The sequence below is a fragment of the Loxodonta africana genome, chromosome 1, assembly GCF_030014295.1.
Source record: "Loxodonta africana isolate mLoxAfr1 chromosome 1, mLoxAfr1.hap2, whole genome shotgun sequence".
Taxonomy (NCBI): domain Eukaryota; kingdom Metazoa; phylum Chordata; class Mammalia; order Proboscidea; family Elephantidae; genus Loxodonta; species Loxodonta africana.
In genome coordinates this window covers 34,233,896-34,256,031 of record NC_087342.1, presented here as the reverse complement: position 1 = coordinate 34,256,031, position 22,136 = coordinate 34,233,896, and the positions used below count along the sequence as shown (strand labels likewise).

General features: G+C 40.3%; 1 protein-coding gene across 5 annotated transcripts; it reads left to right on the top strand.

Annotated features, from left to right (window-relative positions):
* The first annotated feature begins 11,547 nt into the window (after positions 1-11,547).
* Positions 11,548-21,657, top strand: TTC14 (tetratricopeptide repeat domain 14). 5 transcript variants are annotated; one of them, XM_064279675.1, is made up of 12 exons: positions 11,548-11,861; positions 12,420-12,544; positions 12,649-12,848; positions 13,884-13,968; positions 14,128-14,257; positions 14,620-14,775; positions 15,180-15,251; positions 15,662-15,781; positions 15,889-16,011; positions 18,221-18,338; positions 19,275-19,384; positions 20,161-21,657. In XM_064279675.1, the coding sequence occupies exons 1-12, from the start codon at positions 11,704-11,706 to the stop codon at positions 21,080-21,082; spliced, it is 2,319 nt and encodes a 772-aa protein (XP_064135745.1). In that variant the 5' UTR covers positions 11,548-11,703; the 3' UTR covers positions 21,083-21,657. The 5 variants fall into 5 exon arrangements, 3 of the variants coding, with proteins under 3 accessions (XP_064135745.1, XP_064135750.1, XP_064135756.1); XR_010321098.1 differs by having other exon boundaries at positions 11,551-11,861; positions 19,292-19,384; positions 20,161-20,273; XM_064279680.1 differs by lacking the exon at positions 12,649-12,848.
* Positions 21,658-22,136: the final 479 nt, after the last annotated feature.

The following is a 22,136-nucleotide window of genomic DNA, read 5'->3' as shown; positions in this document are numbered from 1 at the left end:
ATACCTAGTTACGTTGGTTATTGTGTATCAGTCTGCCGAGACTGGCTTTATTATTCTGCACTTGCAAAACTGAGGGCCAGTGCCCAGAATGCAAGCAATGGCTACATTAAGGACACTGAGAATCCCTAAGGGTGGCCAGCAACCTCCCCCTTCGATTTCTCTGGCTGTCCATTTTCCAACTACAACTTAAGGATCTAAAGAATCTCATTAAGAGATCAGCCACAGCAGGAACCTACACCTACCAGCAATGCAATACAGTAGGAAAAGAACTTCATAATGATTTCACAGAAAACGAGGCACCATAGCTTAAAGAGAGACATGCAGTTTTAGCATTTGGACTGTTTTTATCACAGAGCAGACGTGCTAAGAGTCAGACCTCAAAGTTCATCTCATCCAGCCCTTAGTTTTAACAGTGACAGAAGAGGCTTTTGGATATTTGATGATTTGCCCAAAAAACACGGCCAGCACTCCTGAACTAAAGTTCTTGCCACTACAACTCCATACCTCAGAGTACTAGTTGCTCACACTACAGTGTTCAGCTCTCGGTCTGTTCAAACTGGCCTAGGTTGGAACTGAAATCAGTGATCTTTCCTCTTAGAAAAAGGAACTCAAAATTACTGAGCTAATCAATACTGGACAACGTGGTAACAGTTGATTGACTTTAAAATAATACTCTCAAAACATTTACCATAACTAAAAGATGGAGATGATGGTAAAGAAACCTATCCATAAATGGCTTTAGGTCATAGTTCTCCATCCCTAAGTCCATGTTTAGTTGCCAGTACTTCTGGTAAAGGGTAGAAAATTTGATACCCACAGTGATCTTATAGCACCCTCAAGGGATTAATACTAGAATAACAATGTTTATTTTCTTGAAAAGGCATGTTGGTCTGTGATATGAAAAAGGCAAGACGGTGTAATCCTTTCAAACAAAGACTACTGGAATAAATGAGGCTGTACCAACTCTTATCAGAAGGGCTTATAGTTTAAATTATTTCTCCAATTATGGGGATGGACTTTTAGCTGATCTGGCCATACTTTCCACTTGGTATTCCTCACTCTTCCCCTACTTGCCTTTAGATAAAACTTGTGGCTTCATGAGAGGTGTGAACTTTGAATAGTGTGGACTTTGAATAGAAGGCAGTAGAAAGATGTGGCAGCCTGCTTCTGTAAAGATTTATAGCCTTGGAAACCCTATGGGGCAGTTCTTCTCTGTCCCACAGGGTCACTACAAATCAGAATCAACTAGAAGGCAGTGGGATTTGAATAGAACGAAGTGAGCTACATTATATGGTAGCAAAGCTGTAGTCTAAATTTCTTGTACCATGTGCTTACAAACAAAATCAAGTGCCCCATAATAGGAAAAAGGCTCAAGGCTATTTTAGGATGTTATCTTCTAAATAAGCTAAGTTCAGCATGGTTTCCACTGACCCTTTAAAGTGCATGCCATGGTAGACGAGTACTAGATGTACAGTAAGAAGACGTGGATTCTAGAGTCAGTTTTAGAACAAATAGCTAACCTCACCGTGTCTGCTTCTTCATTTTTAAACAGGGTATAACATCTATCTTACCTATATCACAGTGGAAAGGCAGAGGCTACTAGTTGATAGCTTCATAGTCAATTAGTCAAGACTCTTTTGGTTCCAAAAAAACAAATTTACTCAAGCTAGGTTAAGCAAAGAAACAAACAAAAAGGCAGGGAGGATTATTTTAGTACCACAAAAAAAAAAAGAGTGGGATAGGGGGACTGTCTTAGTTGCCTAGTGTTTCCATAAAAGAAATACCAGAAGTAGATGGCTTTAAAGAACAGAAATTTACTTTCCCACAGTTCAGGAGGCTAGAAGTCTAAATTTGGGAGGGGGCTGAGGAGGAGACCCTTCCTTGTCCGTAGTCCAGTAGTTTCCTGGCATTCCATGGCATTTATTTTCCCCCGTGTGTGTCTCTGTGTCTATACTGGTCTTTTTATAACTCTTAAGTGATTAGTTTTAGGATCTACCCTACGCTGACCTCGTTAATATAACAAAATAAAAAGCTTTATTTCTAAACAGGGTTATATTCATAAGCACAAGAGTTAGGATTTCAACATATATTTTGGGAGCACACAATTCAATCCATGACATTCCACCCTTTGCCCCCAAAATTCATACGCTTCCCACAGGCAAAACATATTCACCCTAGACATCAGTCCCGAAAGTCTTAATCCATTCCAGCATGGACTCTAAGTCCAATATTTCATTTTCTGAATCATCTAAATCAAATACGGGTAAGACCCTGGGTATGTTCTATCCTGGGGCAAAATTCCTTTCCATCTGTGGACCTGTGAAACCCAGAATACAAGTTATCTGCTTCCAAAGTATAATGGTAAAACAGGTAAAAGATAGACATTCCCATTACAAAAGGGAAAGATTGGAGGGAAAGAAGGGATCACGGAAACCAAGCACTCCAAAGCCCAGCAGGACAAATCTCATTACCTCTCAGGCTTGAAACTAATCCTGTGTTTTGCAGGTATAACTGGGCAATGGCTCTGCCCTCTGAACTCTGAACATTGGCCACACTCTCCCTCAGCCCCGGCCATCAGCCTGCTTTCTAGACTCACTGGGATAGTGACACCACCCCTTTGGCTCTGGGGAGTGAGGGGGTCATTCTTCTGGCCCACCAGCACAGAAGCCCTGCCCTCTCAACTTTGGGCAGGGGCCCCAGTCTCCTGGCCCACTGGAATGGCAGTTCTGCCCTGCGTAACAGAGGCAGCAGTGATCCCACCCTTTGAAGCCTAGGGGGCAGTGGCTCCACACTTTGAAACCAAGGAAGCAATAGTCCTGCTCCCCATGCTCCTTCCAACAGTTCTGTTGGTCTCTGACCTGTTCTGGGATGGGCCATTCCTCTTCTTCAAAGACTACAGATGTTCACAGTCAAGAAGCTCCATAGGCCCATTTCCCGCCTGTAGAACTCCGGGAAGCAGACAGCTTTCCTTCATTTCATGCTATCTCTCTCTGTCCGTTTCAGTCTAGCTGACAGGGTTTCTGCTGAGGTTGTTGATTACATCTACCATTCACAGGCCTAATCTCTTTATCAAAAGACCGTACAGCTACATGCTTGGGGTCAGTCCCAGGACATGCTTAGTTTTTACAACAGGATTTTCCAAATCTTTAAGTTCTGGATTCTTTTTCCACAGTTCATTTCTAAATCTCTCTCCTCCTACATTTTACTATAAAGCCACCCCTTTAAGATCTGCCTTAAAAATTTCATCAGCTAAGTTCCAAGTTCATCACTAACAAGTCCTACTTTCTGCCAAACATTTGAATGTAATTCAGACATGTTTCTTGACATTTTTTTTAACAAGGATTGCCTTTCCTCCAGTGTCCAATAAAATATCCACTGTTTTCTTTTAAAGCCTCACCACAAGCACCTTTTTTAAAAAAATAATATTTTATTGTGTTTTTGGTGAAAGTTTACACAGTAAATTAGGTTCCTATTTGACAATTTCTATACAAACTGTTCAGGGACATTAGTTACATTTTTCACAATAGGTCAACATTCTCTTTTATTGTGTTCTGTTTGTTCCATCTGCAGTACTCTAGTTTCCGTGCCCCCTGATCTTTTTGTCTTTGCTTTAGATAACTGTTGACTTTTTGGTCTAATATAGATGGTTTTTAGTAGAGCATCATACTTATGGGCAATATCCTTTATTTTGTGTGCCACGCTGATAATTCACTAAAAGGTGATCTCAGGGGATAGTTTCAGTTCAGGATTTAAAGACTATCTCAGGGCAATAGTCTCAGGGAGCCCTCTGGTCTCAACTGGTCCAGTAATGTGGACTTTTTAAGAATTTGAGTTCTGTTTTTCTCCCCTACTATTAGGATCTATCTATTGTGGCCCCAATCTGAATGGACAGTAGTAGTAGCTGGGTACCACCTAATTCTTCTGGTCTCAGGGTAGATGAGGCCATGGCTTGTGTAGGCTGTCAGCCCTGTAGACCATTTTATTCTCTGAGACTTGGGTTTCCTTCTCTCTCTTTTGCTCCTAATGAGTAGAGACCAATGGTTGTATCTTAGATCGCTGCTCATAAGCTTTTAAGACCCCAGATACTACTCACCTCACCAGGATGCAGAACATGAACTTTGTGAACTATACTATGCCAATTGACTTTGTACCATGAGACTAAGGCCCTAAGCCAGCATCACACTTAATGTCCACATTTCTAGCAATAGTTTATTCAATATGATAGCTTTCTCTACAGCTCTCAATTCTCTTAAGAATCACTCTTGATGTCCATAATTCTACCAATGCCTCTTCAAGGCAATCTACACTCTCACTACCAAGTGTATCAAATCTCCAGCCTCTATCCATTACCCAATTCCAAAATCACTTCCACATTTTAGGTATTTATTAGAATAGCACCCCAACTCTCTGATACCGAAGTCTGTCTTAATTACCTAGTGCTGCCATAACAGAAATACCACAATTGGTAGCTTTAAAGAACGGAAATGTATTTTCTCACAGTTCAGGAAACTAAATGTTGGAATTCAGGCATGGGTATAGGAGGAGGTCCTTCTTTGTCTGTAGTTCAGACATTCCTTGGAGTTCCTTGGCATTCCATGGTATTTCTTGGCATCTGCCTTCCCCAGCGTGTATGTCTGTATCTATTCTGGCCTTTTTATAACTCAGAAGTATTAGGTTTAGGATTCAGCCTACACTGGTCTGACCTCATTAACATAACAAAAAGGAAACCCCTATTTTCAAATAGAGCCATATATACAAGTACAGGGGTTATGATTTTAAAGCATCTGGCGGTGGGGGGAGGGACAAAATTCAATCTATAACAGGGGCTTTAAAGAGATGCAGAAAATTAAAAAGAGGTACTGTAAAAAAAAAAAAAACCCTAGGGTCTCATTCAGTTCTACCCTCCCTCTCCTAACACATCCACACACACCGCCTGTGGTGGAATAATTGTTCTGTGTGTGGCCTTTATAGCCATGGTCTTGTAACTCCACCCAGGTGACTGTGTGATAGGGTAATTGTGGCCTACCAAGGGGACTGGTCAGTTTTGCCTTAATTGCGAGTCAATTCCAGAGCAGAGAAGAGAACCCACCACAATCAAAAAGGAGAGACCCACAGGAGACGGCACAGTGGGCTTCCCCACCTATGCAGCGAGAAAGCTGAGTGCTTTGGGGCAGAGACTGAGGGCCAGAAAGAAGTCTACGCCTGACCCACGCATTTGGGAATTGCCAGCCTCCAAAACCTGGTGAGCCATTCTTTTATATAGTCTGTGAGTTCTATGATACATTACAAGAAATCAGAGAACCCAAAAGCAGGAGAGAGAACATTGAGATGAGAGGCAGTAGTTGATGTTAGAGATGGCAGAGTGGTACAACAGCTTGGAAAAGGTAGGCATTTGGGCCACTGAGTTATATTTCATCAGACCAAGGAACACACTTTACAGCCCACAGGATGCAGCAACAGGCCAAGAAACATCATACTAAATGGACATACCACATTGCATGAGTACAACCCTCAGAGTAACGGTTTGATAGAGAATCAGGATAGGCAATTGAAACGTTTAGTATCTAAAACAGGGAGAGATAAAGGCAGGAAGGGATGGCTCACATGTCTTCATAACTGTGTACTCACACTTACCAGAAGGAGGTTGCAAAAGGAGGGTGACCATTGGACAGATTCCTACACTGCTCTGGGGGATCTGAGGAAGCAGCAGTGGGCGAGGATGCTGGTGCCACCGTACAGTTCTTCCCCATATCACCAAATTTTTTTTTTTCCTGCTGGATGCTGCAGTTCCAGGACCAGGGGTGCAGCTGCAGGTGCCAAAAGCAGGGGTGGTCCTTAAGCAAAAGACTGTAACTATACCCCTGAACATGTGTGCCAGAATTCCCAAGGGCCTGATGGGATGGATTGTACCTTCCCCCCATCTGGCAAAACTGGGCCTGGCAGTGAATACTGTCATATTGCCTAGTGGACGAGACAGCCCACTATTGTTGTACCTATATAACCCTACCCTACCTGGCATGAACGGAATGGACTGAGGGGGGAGCACTCGCTAGTCTGGTTTTGCTACCAGCAATCTAGACTAGCACAGCAACTGAACCTGATGTTCCTTCCCAAGGTGGAAGAGTTTGGGTAAAAATAAATGACAAACAGAAGGAATGGGAAATAATAGCTGAAGGTAAAGGAATGAATACATGAGTTACGCAGACGGAAAACCTAACATTCTGCTGGTATCTAGAGAGAGTTTCAGAGCAAGGGAATGATCTCTCAGTTCAATTTTGTCAGATGCCAGAAAAGGTGAAGGCAAGATGGCTTTTGGAGAACATGACCAGATCAGATGGAAACCTGCAGCAGAGCTGAATGGTCGGTACCTGAGTAAACTCACCCTTTGGACTCTTTGTCCTATTGAAGGACTAATTGTTAATGACTGTTTTAGACTGGTAAAATAATTGTGAGGGAGAAGTTATCCTCTAAATATGAAAGAACCATGGATAGAAAAGCCTGATGGTGGCCTGCCGTGGACTAATTACTTTTGTGTGTGGCCTTTATAGCCATGGTCCTCTAACTTCCATCCAGGTGATTATGTGATAGGGTAATTGTGGCCTACCAAGGGGATTGGTCATTTCTGCCTTAATAGCGAGCCAATTCCAGAGCAAAGAGGAAAGCCCACTTCAACCAAAGAAGGAGAGACCCACAGGAGACAACACAGTGGGCTTCCCCACCCACGGAGTGAGAAAGCTGAGTGCCTTTGGCCAGACACTGAGGGCCAGAGAGAAGTCTTCACCTGACCCACGAATCTGGGACTTGCCAGCCTCCAAATCTCATGAGCCATTTCCTTTACGTGGTCCCTGAGACGTCACAAGAAATCAGAGAACCCAAAGACAGGAGGAAGGATACTGAGGCAAGACGGAGTAGTTGATGTTAGAGGTGATGGAGTGGGACAGCGGCTTGGAAAATTTAGGCATTTGGGACATTTGGGACATCCTTTAACCTTCGCCTCATAGGAACCAGCTTTCTGCCAATCCTTATAAAAGAAATTATTCATTTACCATCCTAACCCCACACGAGATGAAGCCTTGTTGAAATTATTTGAATCAAGAGCCTGTGTGCAAATATTTCTTATAAAGTCATAGGTTATGTGTACAAATCTTTCCCAAATAATAATCTGAGCATCCAGAATCTGAGAACCAGATAGACTTTATCTTTTGTAGACAGTTTCACCAGCATCTATACATATTATTTTGAATAACTCAGGCGATCCAAGAAAAGCTATACTGATAGCTGCTCCTGCCCTGCTTTATGTGGCTACTAGGCTTCAGCTAAATGTCTGTGTTCTTTGCTGTGTATGAGGGCTTTCATGATCAGGGTGCCTGGTAAATCTGAAAAGGCTGGCTTGAGGTCTGGGCCCCACCTTCTTTTTTTAAGTTTTGTTTTTTCCCTAGCCACACTTGACATTTGTACAGGCTTAACTGTGCAGCTCAGGGAATTTTTTTTTTTCTATAATTAAGCCAAAAGGAACATCAGCAGAATGCTCCGTGGGGTTGTTGCTCAGTTATCAAACTTTTTGCGTAAGATGTCCTCAAGAAATGGTTTTGCCTTAAGCCAGTTACCTTAACAACTCAGTCTCAAAAAATCTAGGCTCTCACTCCTTCCAGACCAGATGGCCAACCTTTACATTTCAGAAGACTTCAAGCTGAAAATGATCCAGTCTGCAATCAAGCACTAAACCCCTGTCGGCATACTCCTCCGCTATTATGTGCTGTATCCAATCCCCTTAGCCCATATATGCTGACTTCGTTATGTCCAGTTGAAACAGTACACCTTCGGTTCTTTGCCCTCACCCTTTAAAAAGTCTCAGCAGCTTCGCCATTTTGGGAATGCTTGTTCTACTCTGTGAGATCAGACATCTCTCCCTTCCAACTGCTTTTGAAACTTCAATAAATGTCTCCACTTTAACTTCAACAGAGTATGCACTGGTTACTCTTTAACAGCTAAGCAAATCCGGAATTTAATCTTACTGTGGGGGAGGGGAGTGCAGAGGAAGCAGGTGGGTCTATAAACCTGTTGTCCAGTCGACTCCCACTCACAGCGACCCTATAGGACAGAGTGGAACTGCCCCATAGAGTTTCCAAGGAGCCCCTGGTGGATTCAAACTGGCGACCTTTTGGTTAGCAGGCATAGCTCTTAACCACTACGCCACCAAGGGTTGTGGGGGGAGGTGGCTATAGGGGTTGTGGGGGGAGGTGGCTATAGCCTACCTGAAATGACACGCATTACTAAAATGTCCGTAACTAAAATATACCTACCTACCTCAATTTCACCCTTGCAATCTCCAGAATGTGTCTCACTTTTTTCACACTTCTACTTGTTTAAATATAACCCATCCTTAGCCTGGAATGCACAAACTTGTCTCATGTCCCCTCTCTTGACCCCATCAGCTCCCACTGTTCTACTTCCCAGTGAAGAGGGATCTAAGCAGATCTAGTAGGTGTCCACTACAATAGTACTTACCATTGTGCCATATTTATTATGTCTGCTCCTTCACTGGACTGTGAGCCACTCAAGGATTGGGTCAGGAGTGTTTTCTTCATCTTTGTATCTCCGGGGCCTAAAGAATGTTTGTTAAAATCATGTACATGTTCATTTAGAAATGGCATTTGACATCACAACAAAAATAAGCCCAGCAGCCAAACACCAAATATCTGACTACTGAATATCCTGCCTTTTCCCTCCCTGCCATCTGCACAAATTCACTTATTCACATGTTTAATCTAGAAATTTTTCTTAGAAAAGATTAATATGGTCCAAATGGTTACCAGACCATTCGAAAGAGAGAGAGAAAAAAAAGGAAACCCAGTAAACAAAATGGTAAAGCAAGAAATGGAAAGGAAAAAAAATTGTTGTCTTCCTGTGTCCACCTTAAGAGACCCCACCTGGGGCTGGTTTCTCCAAAAAGCAAACTGTGAGCAGATGATTTACTTTTCTCTTTCCCTTGAGAAGGCTGACTAGAAATGTGATCTACGTGAGAGGCATCTAACTACTAGGACTAACCCCTGATGCCTTTGTGATATTTGTCTTCTGTATCCCTGACTCCCTTTTCTGTGACTAATCTCACTTCGTCTTTTCTTGTCCCTTCCACTCTTGCTTCAAAGATTCAGTAGGCTGTTTCCTCTAAAGTCAAAGGGATTTCTGTCAGATATCCTGTCAGTGGAATGAATCCAGATACACCTGTAATTGTAAAAGGCTTTATCCCCTGGGGTGGGTGTGGTATTTCAGGCATGAAAAACAAGTTTGCCTCTGGTACCTAACTACTTTGGTTACCTGCATTTAAGGCCTACTAGCCAAATTTTTTTTTCTAGCCAAAGGCTGGGAACCCTGGTGGTGTAGAGGTTAAGTGCTATGGCTGCTAACCAAAGGGTTGGCAGTTCGAATCCGCCAGGCGTCACTATGAGTCAGAACCGACTCAATGGCACTGGGTTGGTTTGTTGGTAGCCAAAGGCTGAAACCCCAGCCTAAGTTTTAAGTACACCTGATTGAAGTTCATTATTTCCAACACTACTCTGTACATCGCAGGCATTCAGTAAATGTTACCCTTGATGAATCTGCTGCCCATACTAGCTTAAAATACATTCTTTTAAACTTGCATTCTTCGTTGCAACTTCTCAAGTCCCAGTAAAGTGTTTACCTATTTGCCTGAACTTTTCATACACTGCACTATATTCTGGGCCTGGTCTTCTAACCAGGTGTCCAAACAGTGAAGGGTAAGTTGACCTCCCTGAAGACACACAGATGGAGGGTGGCAAACCAACTGCTACCATTTATTTTCATTCAAGAAGACTATACCAAATTAATACATTTAAATGGTACAGATTTTAATACATTGGGATACGAACATAAAGAAACATCATCTCAAAATTAGTGTTAGCTGAAAGGATCCCGGCTAGCGCAATGGTTAAATGCTTGGCTACTAACCAAGAGGTTGGTGGTTCGAACCTACCAGCCATTTTTCGAGAGAAATACCTGGCGATCTGCTCGTATTAAGATTACAGCCTAGGAAACCCTATGGGGAAGTTCTACTCTGTCACACAGGGTCACTATGAGTTGGGAACAACTGGACAGCATCTAAAAATAACAATATGTCATGTTTTGTGTACACAACACTGTACAGTAGTCTAATGAACACTAAATTTTGAGAAACCACTGAGATAAACTAAAGAAATAAAAACGAATATGTAAATACTAATTAGGGATAAAATCAAAACAGGCATATGATCTATCTGTAAAATGACTTAGCTAACTCTTAAGAGTTCAGTGAAACCTAGCCCCCAGACTCTACCTTTGTTGTCTAGGGATCAACCCCTGTTATGGTTAAGAAAATAAGTTTCTTTGAGACTAGGTTAAAGAATGTGAATATCTCATGTAAATTCTTTGTTCCCAATTTCCTCCAGAGACTGACATTGAGCAAGGTAACTTTTAACAGACCACTCCTGAAAATTTCCGTCATGTCATTGCTTTGCAACGAACATGAACCGCCCTCCCCTTGACCCCATGCCTTTCAATTATGTCTTTTAGCCAATGTATTCACGTAACCAGTAATGACAAAGACTATGCTTTACCTTGTCTCACTTCTGACTGACCAAAATCACTGTAAACCAATCAGAAGATTGCGTTTTGTACTTTCTCCTCCAGCCCTATAACTGTGTGCCCCCAATTGCTCCCCCTTGGAGTTGTGTGTTCCATTTGCTGGGACCTCACCTTTCCCCACTGAGATGTTCTTTTGTGCTGCGTCTCCCTCTATTGCCTCAACAAAACTTTTTAACCAGGCTTCCTGATTTTGCTGACTGTATATATATGTACGTGTGCGTGTGTATATATATCCGCTGCCATGCAGTCGATTCTGACTCAGGCGTTCCCATGTGATGGAGAACTGCTCCATAGGGTTTTCTTGGCTGTAATCTTTATGGAAGCAGATGGCCAGGTCTCTCTTCCACGGAGCTGCTGGGCAGCATCCACCACCAACCTGGAGGTTAGCAGTTGAGCACCACCCACATATATGCAGATGCCTGGGCATTAAAGTTGTCTGGTTTTAAGGTGACACCAAAATCACTAACAGCAAATGGGGTATGAGCGGGGCATACAACTCCAGTGCTTAGTAAATGTTGGTGTCCTTCTTTTGCCCTCTAGCCTACTGGAAAATCCTCCCAGAACAACCATTTCCAGGAGGTTATGCCAGCAAGTACTCTGACGGAAGAACTCAGTGGGACTTGTTCGGGGTTCTCACTCTGGGAATGGCGCTTAGAAGAGTCCATTAAATATGTGGATGAATTATTATTTACCTAGGGTCCGGGCCAAAGGCTCTCCATAATGCTCACTGAAAGACTTTCAATAATCAGTCATTTTACCCTAACAAGGATTCCGCCGAGGCTAAAACGCAACCTCCTCACACATGACCGCCTCGACTCCCTCGTCAGCCCTCAGTTGAGGAAATGTTTCCCGCCAAACCTCGCGGCTTCCGTAGTCTCGCTCGGTCTCGCGAAACGAGGATGAGCTCTGCGGTTGCGCCATTAGGGAAGGCTGGAAGACTTCCGGGAAGCAACAATGGGAGCGAGTGTGACGGTTGCCTCCGGGGCCGCCGGACTGAAGTAGCGGGCACTGAACCGGAGGAGTTAGCAGCCGACCGGCCTTCGGCTCCAGCAAGTTCCAGCCATGGACCGGGACCTTCTGCGACAGTCGCTCAACTGCCATGGGCCGTCTCTGCTCTCCCTGCTCCGGAGTGAACAGCAGGACAATCCGCACTTCCGCAGCCTTCTGGGGTCGGCGGCGGAGCCTGCCCGGGGCCCGGCGTCCCAGCAGCTACAGGGCAGGTAACTGCACGTGGGGCTGCGGGACCGGGGCGGGACGCACCTCGGCTCCAGTGCCGAGCCGGCGCTGCTCCCGGGGGTCGCGAGCACGAGAAGTGCGGGCGGAGGGTCCGCGCTCGGGGCTGTGGAAGGGCGTGAGGCCGGTTGCCTTGTTCTCCGGCACTGCCAAATCCCTGGGCTCTCCTGCCTGGCGCTGGGGGCGTCTCTTCTTACATTTCCCGGCCCCTCCACTTCCAGCCTGGCCAGGAGATCTCTCGTTAGAACTTTTTCTCGGGGGATGAAGTTTTAGGATGGGGCCGAATAGGCAATGAAAGCCATTCTGCTGTACCCGTTGCGGTGGAGTGGATTCCGACTCAGGGACCCTGTAGGGCAGGGTGGAACTGCCCCATACGGTTTCCAAGGAGCACCTGGTGGATTCGAACTGCAGACCTTTGGGTTAGCAACCATAGCTCTTAACCGCTAGCCGTGAAGGCTTCCGTTCTGTTTTAGAACCTTGGGTATAGTAAAAGGCTTTGCAGATAAACCTGTTTTCATGAGTTTTTTTTTTCTTTTCTTTTTAAGAAAAGAGAAGAGAGCTGAAAACTTTGAAATACAAAAATTCATTTCCAAAAAAGCAGACCTCCTTTTTGCGCTTTCCTGGAAGTCAGATGCACCCGCGGTTTCTGAAGTTAATGAAGACAGTGAAGGTGAGTTTAGTCTTAAAATCTTTTGAGGATTGTGATGCAGTTTGACAGTACTTTCAGATGAGATAGAACTCAAAAATAGTGAGTGATTTTGTTATTTTTTTCAGATCAGTATGCAGTCATGCCGCCTTTAGAGCAGTTTATGGAGATACCTAGTGTGGACCGCAGAGAGCTGTTTTTCCGAGACATTGAGCGTGGTGACATAGTGATTGGAAGAATTAGTTCCATTCGGGAATTTGGGTTTTTCATGGTGTTGATCTGCTTAGGCAGTGGCATCATGAGAGATATATCTCACTTAGAAATCACAGTAAGTTAATCACTCGTCAGCTATTTGGATTACTTTTGTTTTTGATAGTCATCTGAATGCAAGAATTAAGTCTTTGCATCTAGTTGGAAATTTAAGTATTAGCCAGAGAGAAAATAGTTTCTTGTGAAAAAAATTATTATAAGTGAAAAAGTTGCACAGTGTCCTTCTCCATTTCAAAGTTTCGGGACTCTGGTAGGAGGGGGTGGAGTCCCCTTTTTTAAATGCTCAGAGAGGTGTTAGTGAACGTGGTGAGGTTTATCGGTATTCTAATTACTGGTATTCAGCTTATCTCTTCTAGCTGAAGATGTTCTTAGTATCTGGCAGTACATACTTTCATGTGGATAAGTTAGGGAAAAATTGGTGCTATATTTACAATAAACTCAGTATATTATAGTAAGATACTTTGCCAACAATGAATAGTCCTGAACTTGAAACAATAGGAACTTTAAAAGGTTTGATATTTCCTATAGTCCTTGTGGCACAATGGTTAAATGCTCAGCCACTAACAGAGAGGTTAGCAGTTCAAATTCACCAGCCCCTAGGTGGAGAAAGGTGTGGCAGTTCCACGCTGTCCTGTAGGGTCTCTATGAGTCGAAATCAACTTAATGACAATGGGTTTGGTTGTACCTATCCAGGCAGATGAGAAAGGAAGAAAAGCAGAAGCCATCACAGACTGGATAACAGACGTATGAACTTTGGGGAATTGGCATTCATTTTCATTGGGATCCTTACACTTTCTGGACAAATTTTAGTTTTTCACAAGCGCAAAATATCTTTTTGTTTCATAATCTCTACTTGTGTTTGATTCCTAAAATTAAAAGATTTCATGAGACTCTAGTTTTCAAACTGAACCAGAAAACGTGTTGTTGTGGGCACAAAAATTACTTCTAATTAAAATCCTATTTAAATTTAGACTTTAGGGTGCTGGTTGATTTTTAATGTTAGCTATTAGCTCTCATACTGAACAAGTAGGATAAAAAAGGATGCCATTCTCACAAAGAATGACCTGGTCTTTTCAAATACTTGTCATTGCAGGCTCTTTGTCCACTGAGAGACGTGCCTTCTCACAGTAACCATGGGGACCCTTTGTCTTACTACCAAACTGGTGATATCATCCGAGGTGATTAGTTTCATCATATTAATAAAATAGAAAAAATTGTCAAATTTTTGTTCTCATTAATTTGGGAAATGTAATCTGTGAGTAATGTTCAGAAAATTTTGTATTTTTTGTATTAGCTTACGTTTTCTTATTAATCAGTTTGGTTATCTTATTTTTTAGCTGGAATCAAGGATATTGACAGATACCATGAAAAGCTTGCAGTATCTCTATACAGTTCATCTCTTCCTCCACACTTATCTGGTGTTAAATTGGGTGTCATTAGTTCTGAAGAGCTTCCTTTGTACTATAGGTAATGTATCCATATTGTTTCAACAACAGTTTGTTTTTATAAGATAAAAAGCAAATTTTGTCAAACTTCAGGTAACAACTTAGAATTTAAATTTTTCTCGTTGTAAAATGTGCCCGGTTTATTTTTATAACCCTAAATGACTTCAAACTTGGTAAAGGAACCAGATAATACTGCCACACCTTCATGTACAAACATGATATGTGTATTACCATGTGGTAATGTTATTTCTTTAGTAGAAATGGGACGTGCTAATTAGCTATATTGAAGAACTATAAAAGTATTTTGTGAAGTAGAATATTCGTAACAATGGGGGAATCATGTTCTTTCTATTAGTCTTTATGTTTTTGGTTTTTTTTTTTAAGGAGGAGCGTTGAACTGAACAGCAACTCTTTGGAGTCCTATGACAATATCATGCAGAGTTCCTTGGGATTTGTTAATCCAGGAGTAGTTGAGTACCTTCTAGGAAAACTAGGAATAGATGACTCTAATCCACCATCTTTAATGAGAGGCCTGCAAAGGTATAGTGAATCAGTGTTACTCTCTTAGGTGCTGAGGGGAGTGGTGGTGTGCTCAGAAGCTACAAAGCTGAGAGGCTTACTTGACCATTCTAAGCCTGGATGCAGCACTGTGTCAAAGGTTCAGTGAACCAGGCGATCCCATGTCCTGGAGTGGAGTCTCTTACCAATGATGAGATGTAAATCATGTGACCAAGTAGACAGCTGTCTAGAAGCTTTTTATGAGGGTGTTGTATATATTTTACAGAAATAAATACTGGTGGTTCAAGCATTTTGCCCTGGAAATAGAATACAGATTTCTTGCTTGGTATTCATTCACTGAGTGTTGAGTGCCCATCTGTCAGGCAGAGTGAAGTGTAGTTTTTTTAAAAAGGTATTTACAGCTGGACTTTTATTTTCTTTCATAGTAAAAATTTCTCTGAAGATGATTATGCTTTGGCGTTAAGGAAAAAACAGTCTGCATCCTGGGCTTTAAAATGGTATGAAGACTTTGTCTTTCAGCAATTGCATCATCTAGTCTAAAGGGTTGGGGTAAGGCAAGAATTCTGTTAAGAATGTGTTTATACTAAAGATCAAATGTGTTTATAAGTGAAGTAAAATTGTTTTTTTTTATAGGTATAAGTAGCGTTATTACATTGTAAGTATAACAGACTTAAATTTTATCCACACTTTTTTAGTTTTTTTCAAAAGGTATTAGTATATTGATATCTGGATTTCATGAATATTTGTTATGAAAATATTTAAAGGCAAAAATGCTTATGTACATTGAAAGTATTGGAAACAAAGAATTTGCCAACTTTGATGACACTTGTTTTTAAATTTATTCATGCCAACATTTTATTTGGATCTTCTGTGAAATGTTGGTGATGCTTTACAAATGTCTTTCTAGTGTGAAGATTGGAGTTGATTATTTTAAGGTTGGACGCCATGTTGATGCTATGAATGAATACAATAAGGCTCTGGAAATAGACAAACAAAATGTGGAGGCTTTGGTAGCCCGCGGAGCATTGTAAGTGAATCATGGACTTTAGGGAATGTTTACAAGGTAAATGTGTACAAGATGTACATACAGCTCACAAGATAAATGCCTGTAACTTTGTTTCTTCATGTTTCTAGATACGCAACAAAAGGAAGTCTGAACAAAGCAATAGAAGATTTTGAGCTTGCATTGGAAAACTGTCCAACCCACAGGAATGCAAGAAAATACCTCTGCCAGACACTTGTAGAAAGAGGAGGGCAGTAAGTGTCAGATATTTTTAATAGTAGAGGTCTAATATTCAACCACAGGGAGTCCTGGTGGTGCAGTGATTAAGTGCTTGGCTGCTAACCAAAAGATGTGGTAATCTGCTTCCATAAAGATTACAGCCTTGGCAACCCTATGGGGGAGTCCTGCTCTGTCCTATAGGACCACTATATGTCAGAATCAACTCCACGGCAATAGGTTTGACATTCAGCCAACTACTATAAAATCTTGAATTTAGTATAAGGAAATAGCATCATTAAATCAATTCAGAACACTCAGTAGCAGTCTTGGTTGAAAATGTTTTTTAAATAATAGCTCTGCTTTTTAAATTTTCAAGTTCTTTTTTCCTGCCTTATTAGGTTACTTATGATTGGAGACATTAAGTTCATTGTCCTGAATATTCATGTATTCTCATTGCATAGGAGTATAAATGCAAAGAAACAATAAGTATTTTTTTCTTGGATATACATTGGAAGTTTTTGTTTTAATAAATAGGGATTAAATTTCTAATTCATTTCATTGTTCTAATAGTGTTATGCCAGAAATGTGAATTGAGGCTCCTGTAGTTAATTGTGAATGAAGATTCACAAGTTACATTAAGCTTATTACTCTACCCTGTCCAGTAAAATCCACAAATCCAGATTAAATGGAAGAGCAGATCCGTAAGCATAAACCGTATAACTCATGTTATATCCTCAGATGCCTGGCATGCTAGTTGCACTGTAAATATTTAATGAATTAACAGACCAGTCTAATGTACAAAGTATTTCAAAGAAACATAATACTTCATATATAAATCTGGTAACAGCCTGCTTTAATAATTGAAAGCCAGTGTATGATAGCAATAGCAACTTTTTGCTATTCTTCTGAATAGGTATGACTCTTTTCCTGTTTCATGAGTTTGCTTAATCATTCCTGTTTGTATGATCATTTCAGTTTGAATAATCACAAATTCCAAACTAATGAGATTTTGCAATACTTGGTTTTAGCTCACATGGACTTGTGGTTGGACTGAAGTGATTGGAGCAGCTTTGTACTTCCTCACTAGGTAGATAACTCATAGACAGGGTTGTCTCGTTAGCTACATGGTGGTATCTTAGCTAAGTGAATGGCAGTTCCGTCCAGTTATCCAGGCCAGAGATGTCATCTTTGACTTGTCCCTTACTCCCCACAAGTGTTCACTGACACAACAGTAATCCCATTGTAGCCACTGGTTTTTTGGGTTTTTTTTTTTTTTTTTTTTGGTTTTTTTCAAATAATTTCTTTTTTATCTTTTTAAAAACAAAAGTATTTTTCAAAATCCTTCCACTGCTCTACATACCAGCTTTCTACTGCTGATTTTTCACAGTGTAGACTTGGTGATCTTCATCTAATTATTCTCTTTATAGACTGGTTTTGATATGTATGTGTTGGTGTTTCCAAAGAACTTAAACAGTGAATTATCAGAAAAATTTTCTATAGATAGGAAAACTCTTCATAAACTGTTAGGAAAAGCCGGTGTACGTAATTCAGCGTAAATTTGCTAAGAACATTGGCTTATAATGTATTTTTAATATTACTGCTAAAATGTGCAAATTTTGGATACATAGCATGACTTTAGTTATTCATAATTGATTTTTTTTTATTTTGTTGTTGAGAATATACACAGCAAAACTTACACCAGTTCTATAGAGTCTATGTGTACAGTTCACTGACATCGATTACATTGAGTTGTGCAACCATTCTCACCCTCCTTTTCTGAATTGTTCTTCCACTATTAACAAACTCACTGCCCCCTAAGGTCCCTATCTAATCTTTCAAGTTGCTATTGCCAATTTGATCCATATAAAAAACCCAGTGCTGCCGAGTCAATTCTGACTCATAGCGACCCTATAGGGCAGAGTAGAACTGCTAAAACATCATAATGCTCAAGGCAGATATTCTTCACTAGTTAAGCTAAACTATTGTTTGGTTTTAAGAAAACTTTGGGGGATATTTTTGGTTTAAGGTTTAAAGATTATCTCAGAGCAGTAGTTTCAGGAGTTGATTTCTATACATTTTATGGGGTCCTTTTTCCACGTAAGTAAAAAGCACATGATTTAGGTATTGTTTATTTGGAAAATAATTTGCTGAACATGGTTCTTCATTAATAAGTCCTCTCATAAAAGTCTCTGATCTATACCTGCGAATTTTTATAAAAAAGCTAAATCTTCCTTTCAAATACAGGTTAGAAGAAGAAGAAAAGTTTTTAAATGCTGAAAGTTACTATAAGAAAGCTTTGGCTTTGGATGAGACCTTTAAAGACGCAGAGGATGCTTTGCAGAAGCTTCACAAATATATGCAGGTGATTCTTTATTTCCTCTTAGAAAGTTAGTGATAATTGAAATTAATGTCAGACTTAATCTCTTCTAGAGAAAACTTGTAGAATATGTAAATGATGCATTATGAAGTTTGTTTTTTTTAGATACCACTTTTACTAACTGGGTTTGACATTGACTTCATAGTGCATCTTCATGTTTACTTGTTAGTACTCAAAAGTAAGGAAAAAAAAAAAAACGCTATGAGAAAATTTTGTTGCCTAAATTTGGTATGTGTTTTGAGAACTGGTCTTTCCCAGCAGTTAACAAAAGTAGTATCAGTGTTGTTACTGTAATGAAGCTAATTACTAGCCTTTTTGAGAAGTATTTTAAATTTTTTTTCCTGTAATACTGATGATGATGTTTTCTCATGCATTTCCTCCTGAATCGGACCATTGCTGCTGTGTCTGTGACATCTGCTGCTGCTCATCCCCACCCACAAACTGGGAAATGATTTCTACGGAATCACGCATCCAACTGGGCTGTGCTCTTTGTAAAATGGTTTGTGTATGAACATGGTGACTCCTCCCTCAATTCATCTTAATGGAATTTTTTTCTTTAATTTGTAAAATCTGTCCTATTTAAATTTTTATTTATTTATTTTTAATAATTTTTCACATATTTTACTTTTTACCTATTTCTTGCACTCTGGGTCATGGGTACCAATGCAATGGCTTCCTCTTTTTTTCATGGGATACCACCTGCAATATGCTCCTCAATACTGTTCTGGCCATTCCAATGATTAATGCCAAACATCTGTATGGTTCATTTTTCATGTTAAAAAACACTTGTTTAATGGATATATGGTGGTTTGGGTATACTTAACCTGGTTGCTGGTTGGGGATTGGTTTTTTGAATACTGGGTTTTCTGTTTTCTGCTATTTTTAACGTGTGGTTTTTTCCTGATATCTGGGTTCTAAAAGAAATCTTTGGAATTAAGAGAAAAACAAGCTGAAAAGGAAGAAAAACAGAAAACAAAGAAAATAGAAACAAGTGCAGAAAAGTTGCGTAAGCTCTTAAAAGAAGAGAAAAGGTAAACTATGATTATTCAGTATTTTTTAACCTAAAGCAACTACTGAATTGAACCAAAGTGCCATAATGGAGGTAAAGTAAGTAAAAAATAATCAGAGTATTTGAAGTGATCATGGGTGTTAAGAATTCTTAGCAAGAATATGTTCTACATGTTTGTCTATAAAATGAAATTAAGCAAACTAGATTCTAAGACTAGAATTCTACAAAAAAGAGTTAATGTTAGAACTAAAATATATAATGACTTATTTTGTCAGATTTTTATGGAAAATTGTTTTAGAACTAGAGCAGTGGTTCTCACCTGGGGGCAGTTTTGCCCTCCAGGGGATGTCTATCAATGTCTGGAGACATTTGCGTTTTTCTAACTGGTGGGTTGCTTCTGGCATCTAGTGGGATGCTGCCACATGCACTACAACATGCAGGAAGGTCTCCCCCAACAAGGAATTACGGGGCTCAGAGCGTCATCAGTGCTGCAGTGCAGAAACAGGAACTAGAGCCGGCAGATAAAAAACTGGAATTTTCTCCTTCATGTGTTTTGGTAGTCTTTAAGTTTTTATGGTAGTGTTGGAAATGATGGGTTTGCTTATAGTGACACCTGCCCAAAAGTCATGCCTAATGGTAAAATTAGATCTTGTAGTTAGCAGATTATTATCATATCACTTGTCTACATCACAGTTTTAAGAAATCCTTAAAGGGAACAAAACAGTACCAAAATCTTTATGGATAATTTAGAAATGTTTTTGTACTTATCATTACTGATGAGTTGACTACATTCTTTAGGTTAAAGAAGAAAAGAAGAAAATCAACTTCTTCCTCTTCAAGTATTTCTTCTGCTGATGAGTCAGTTTCTTCATCATCCTCTTCCTCTTCCAGTCACAAAAGGCATAAGAAACGTAAGAGGAACCATTCAGAGTCTTCTCGCAGTTCCAAAAGGCATCCATCTAAGGCACCCTCAAGTCAGATGGACCAGAATAGGCAAGATGAGTACCACCCACCTCCAGTCAGTACTTCAGCATCTTTTCTTAACCAAAAACACGAAGTGGAAAAACTACTGGAAAAGCAGGATAGGTTGCCATATCAAAAGATACAGGTAAAAGAGAAAAATAAATACTCTGTCTCTTCATCTTCAGTTGAAATTCTGGATGATTTTGGAGGTAGGTCTGAAGATCCAAGAGATTTTTATAATAGCTATAAAACCCAGGCAAGTAGTAGCAAGACAGGAAAGCCATATAAGTCAGAAAGACATTTTTCCAATAGAAGAGATTCCACAGATTCCTTTTGTAGGAACTCAGAGGACAAGATAAAAAATTACGGGTCCAGGAGATCTGACAGGGATCTAGAGGGAAGAAAAGAGCACTCTAGAAGGTGGGAGTCAGGTTCTGGGAGATGCTCCACTTCACCGTCAAGCTCAGACTATTCTTGGAAGTCACTTGAAAGATATAAGAGATGTACTTATTCTGGATCACACGATTTTAGTAAACATGAGCAAAGATACCAATCAAATACAAATCAAGGACAGTATGAAAGGGAGGACAATTATGGGGAAGATATTAAAACACAGGTTCCAAAAGAAGACGGACTAAATAGCAAAGAGCAATCAGAAAGTAGAGTTAAAAAGAATTTACCTCAAAATTTACTCAATATATTTAATCAGATAGCCGAGTTTGAGAAAGAAAAAGGAAATAAGCCAAAAAATAATTAGTATGCCAAGGAAATCACCGTTACACTAAAGACTAATTGTGTGTTTTTTAGTCACAGCAGTTTAGTGCAGAAGTCTCTGCTCCTAAAATTATTTTATTTGTGGAGATTGCAAAGAGCGGAATGTTTTTGCTTTTTCTCAGATTACATTTGTTTCAGTTGCAGGTCCCCTTTTCACAGCTTGATTCTTAAACTTTTCATGTGTATGTTTATGTACAGTATTTCCTACTTTGATGATTTAACTTGTTCACCTAAAAATAATTCTCTGGAAGTATTGTTTCTTCATTTTATGATGGTGTATGAGAATTTCTAGATCCACTTTATTCTTTCTGCTAATTGAGAGAAAATGAAATTTCTTTGTTGAATACTTGGATCGTTTTTATCAAATATTATTTTCTGTTAAAAGCTGTCAGCTTTTGAAAGAGGTTGTATGTTTGAATGTTCCTTAAGTACCGTTTTACATCCATCATTTGTTTAAGTATCAAATTTTTATATAGTTGTATTATTTTAAAATGGTAGATTATCTGTCTTTTTCATTGGCCTCTAAGGCCTGATTTAATTAAACTGGATTGAGTGCCATTGGCTTCTACCCAGCTTAACTTCCCTATGAACTCCCCAGTCCTTTACTATGACAGGAACAAGGCCATGAAGTAGAGTAGAAGCTCATTTTGTTTATTTCTCCATTACTCTTTTTACCTTACTGCTACAGTTACAGCCCTCAGGAATTTTTCAACTTTAAATATTGGCAGGACCCTTAGCGACTCCTTCATTCCAGGCAAGAGTAGATCAGGATAGGAAAGCAAATAGCAGTGGCAAGAGAAGTACACTGTAAATCTGGTTTTCCTCTAGGCAAAGAAAATTAGGAAACTGCCCTAGTATCACAAAATGTCCATTTAGGAAGGCAGTGGGCATGTTTTAAAATAGCATAGAGCTGGCCTAGTGGTGTAGTGGTTAAGTGCTGTGGCTGCTAACCAGAAGGTCAGCAGTTGTATCCACCAGGCATTGTTTGGAAACCCTATGGGTGGTTCTCTTCCGTCCTGTAGGGTCACTGTGAGTTG

What these genes read in the sequence shown, in the direction of transcription:
- TTC14 (XM_064279675.1), top strand. Translation starts at nt 11,704, where the DNA reads ATGGACCGGGACCTTCTGCGACAGTCGCTCAACTGCCATGGGCCGTCT. An exon ending in AACTGGTGATATCATCCGAG is followed by an intron (nt 13,969 to 14,127) that starts GTGATTAGTTTC and finishes CTTATTTTTTAG; the next exon opens with CTGGAATCAAGGATATTGAC. An exon ending in TTGGTAGCCCGCGGAGCATT is followed by an intron (nt 15,782 to 15,888) that starts GTAAGTGAATCA and finishes TCATGTTTCTAG; the next exon opens with ATACGCAACAAAAGGAAGTC.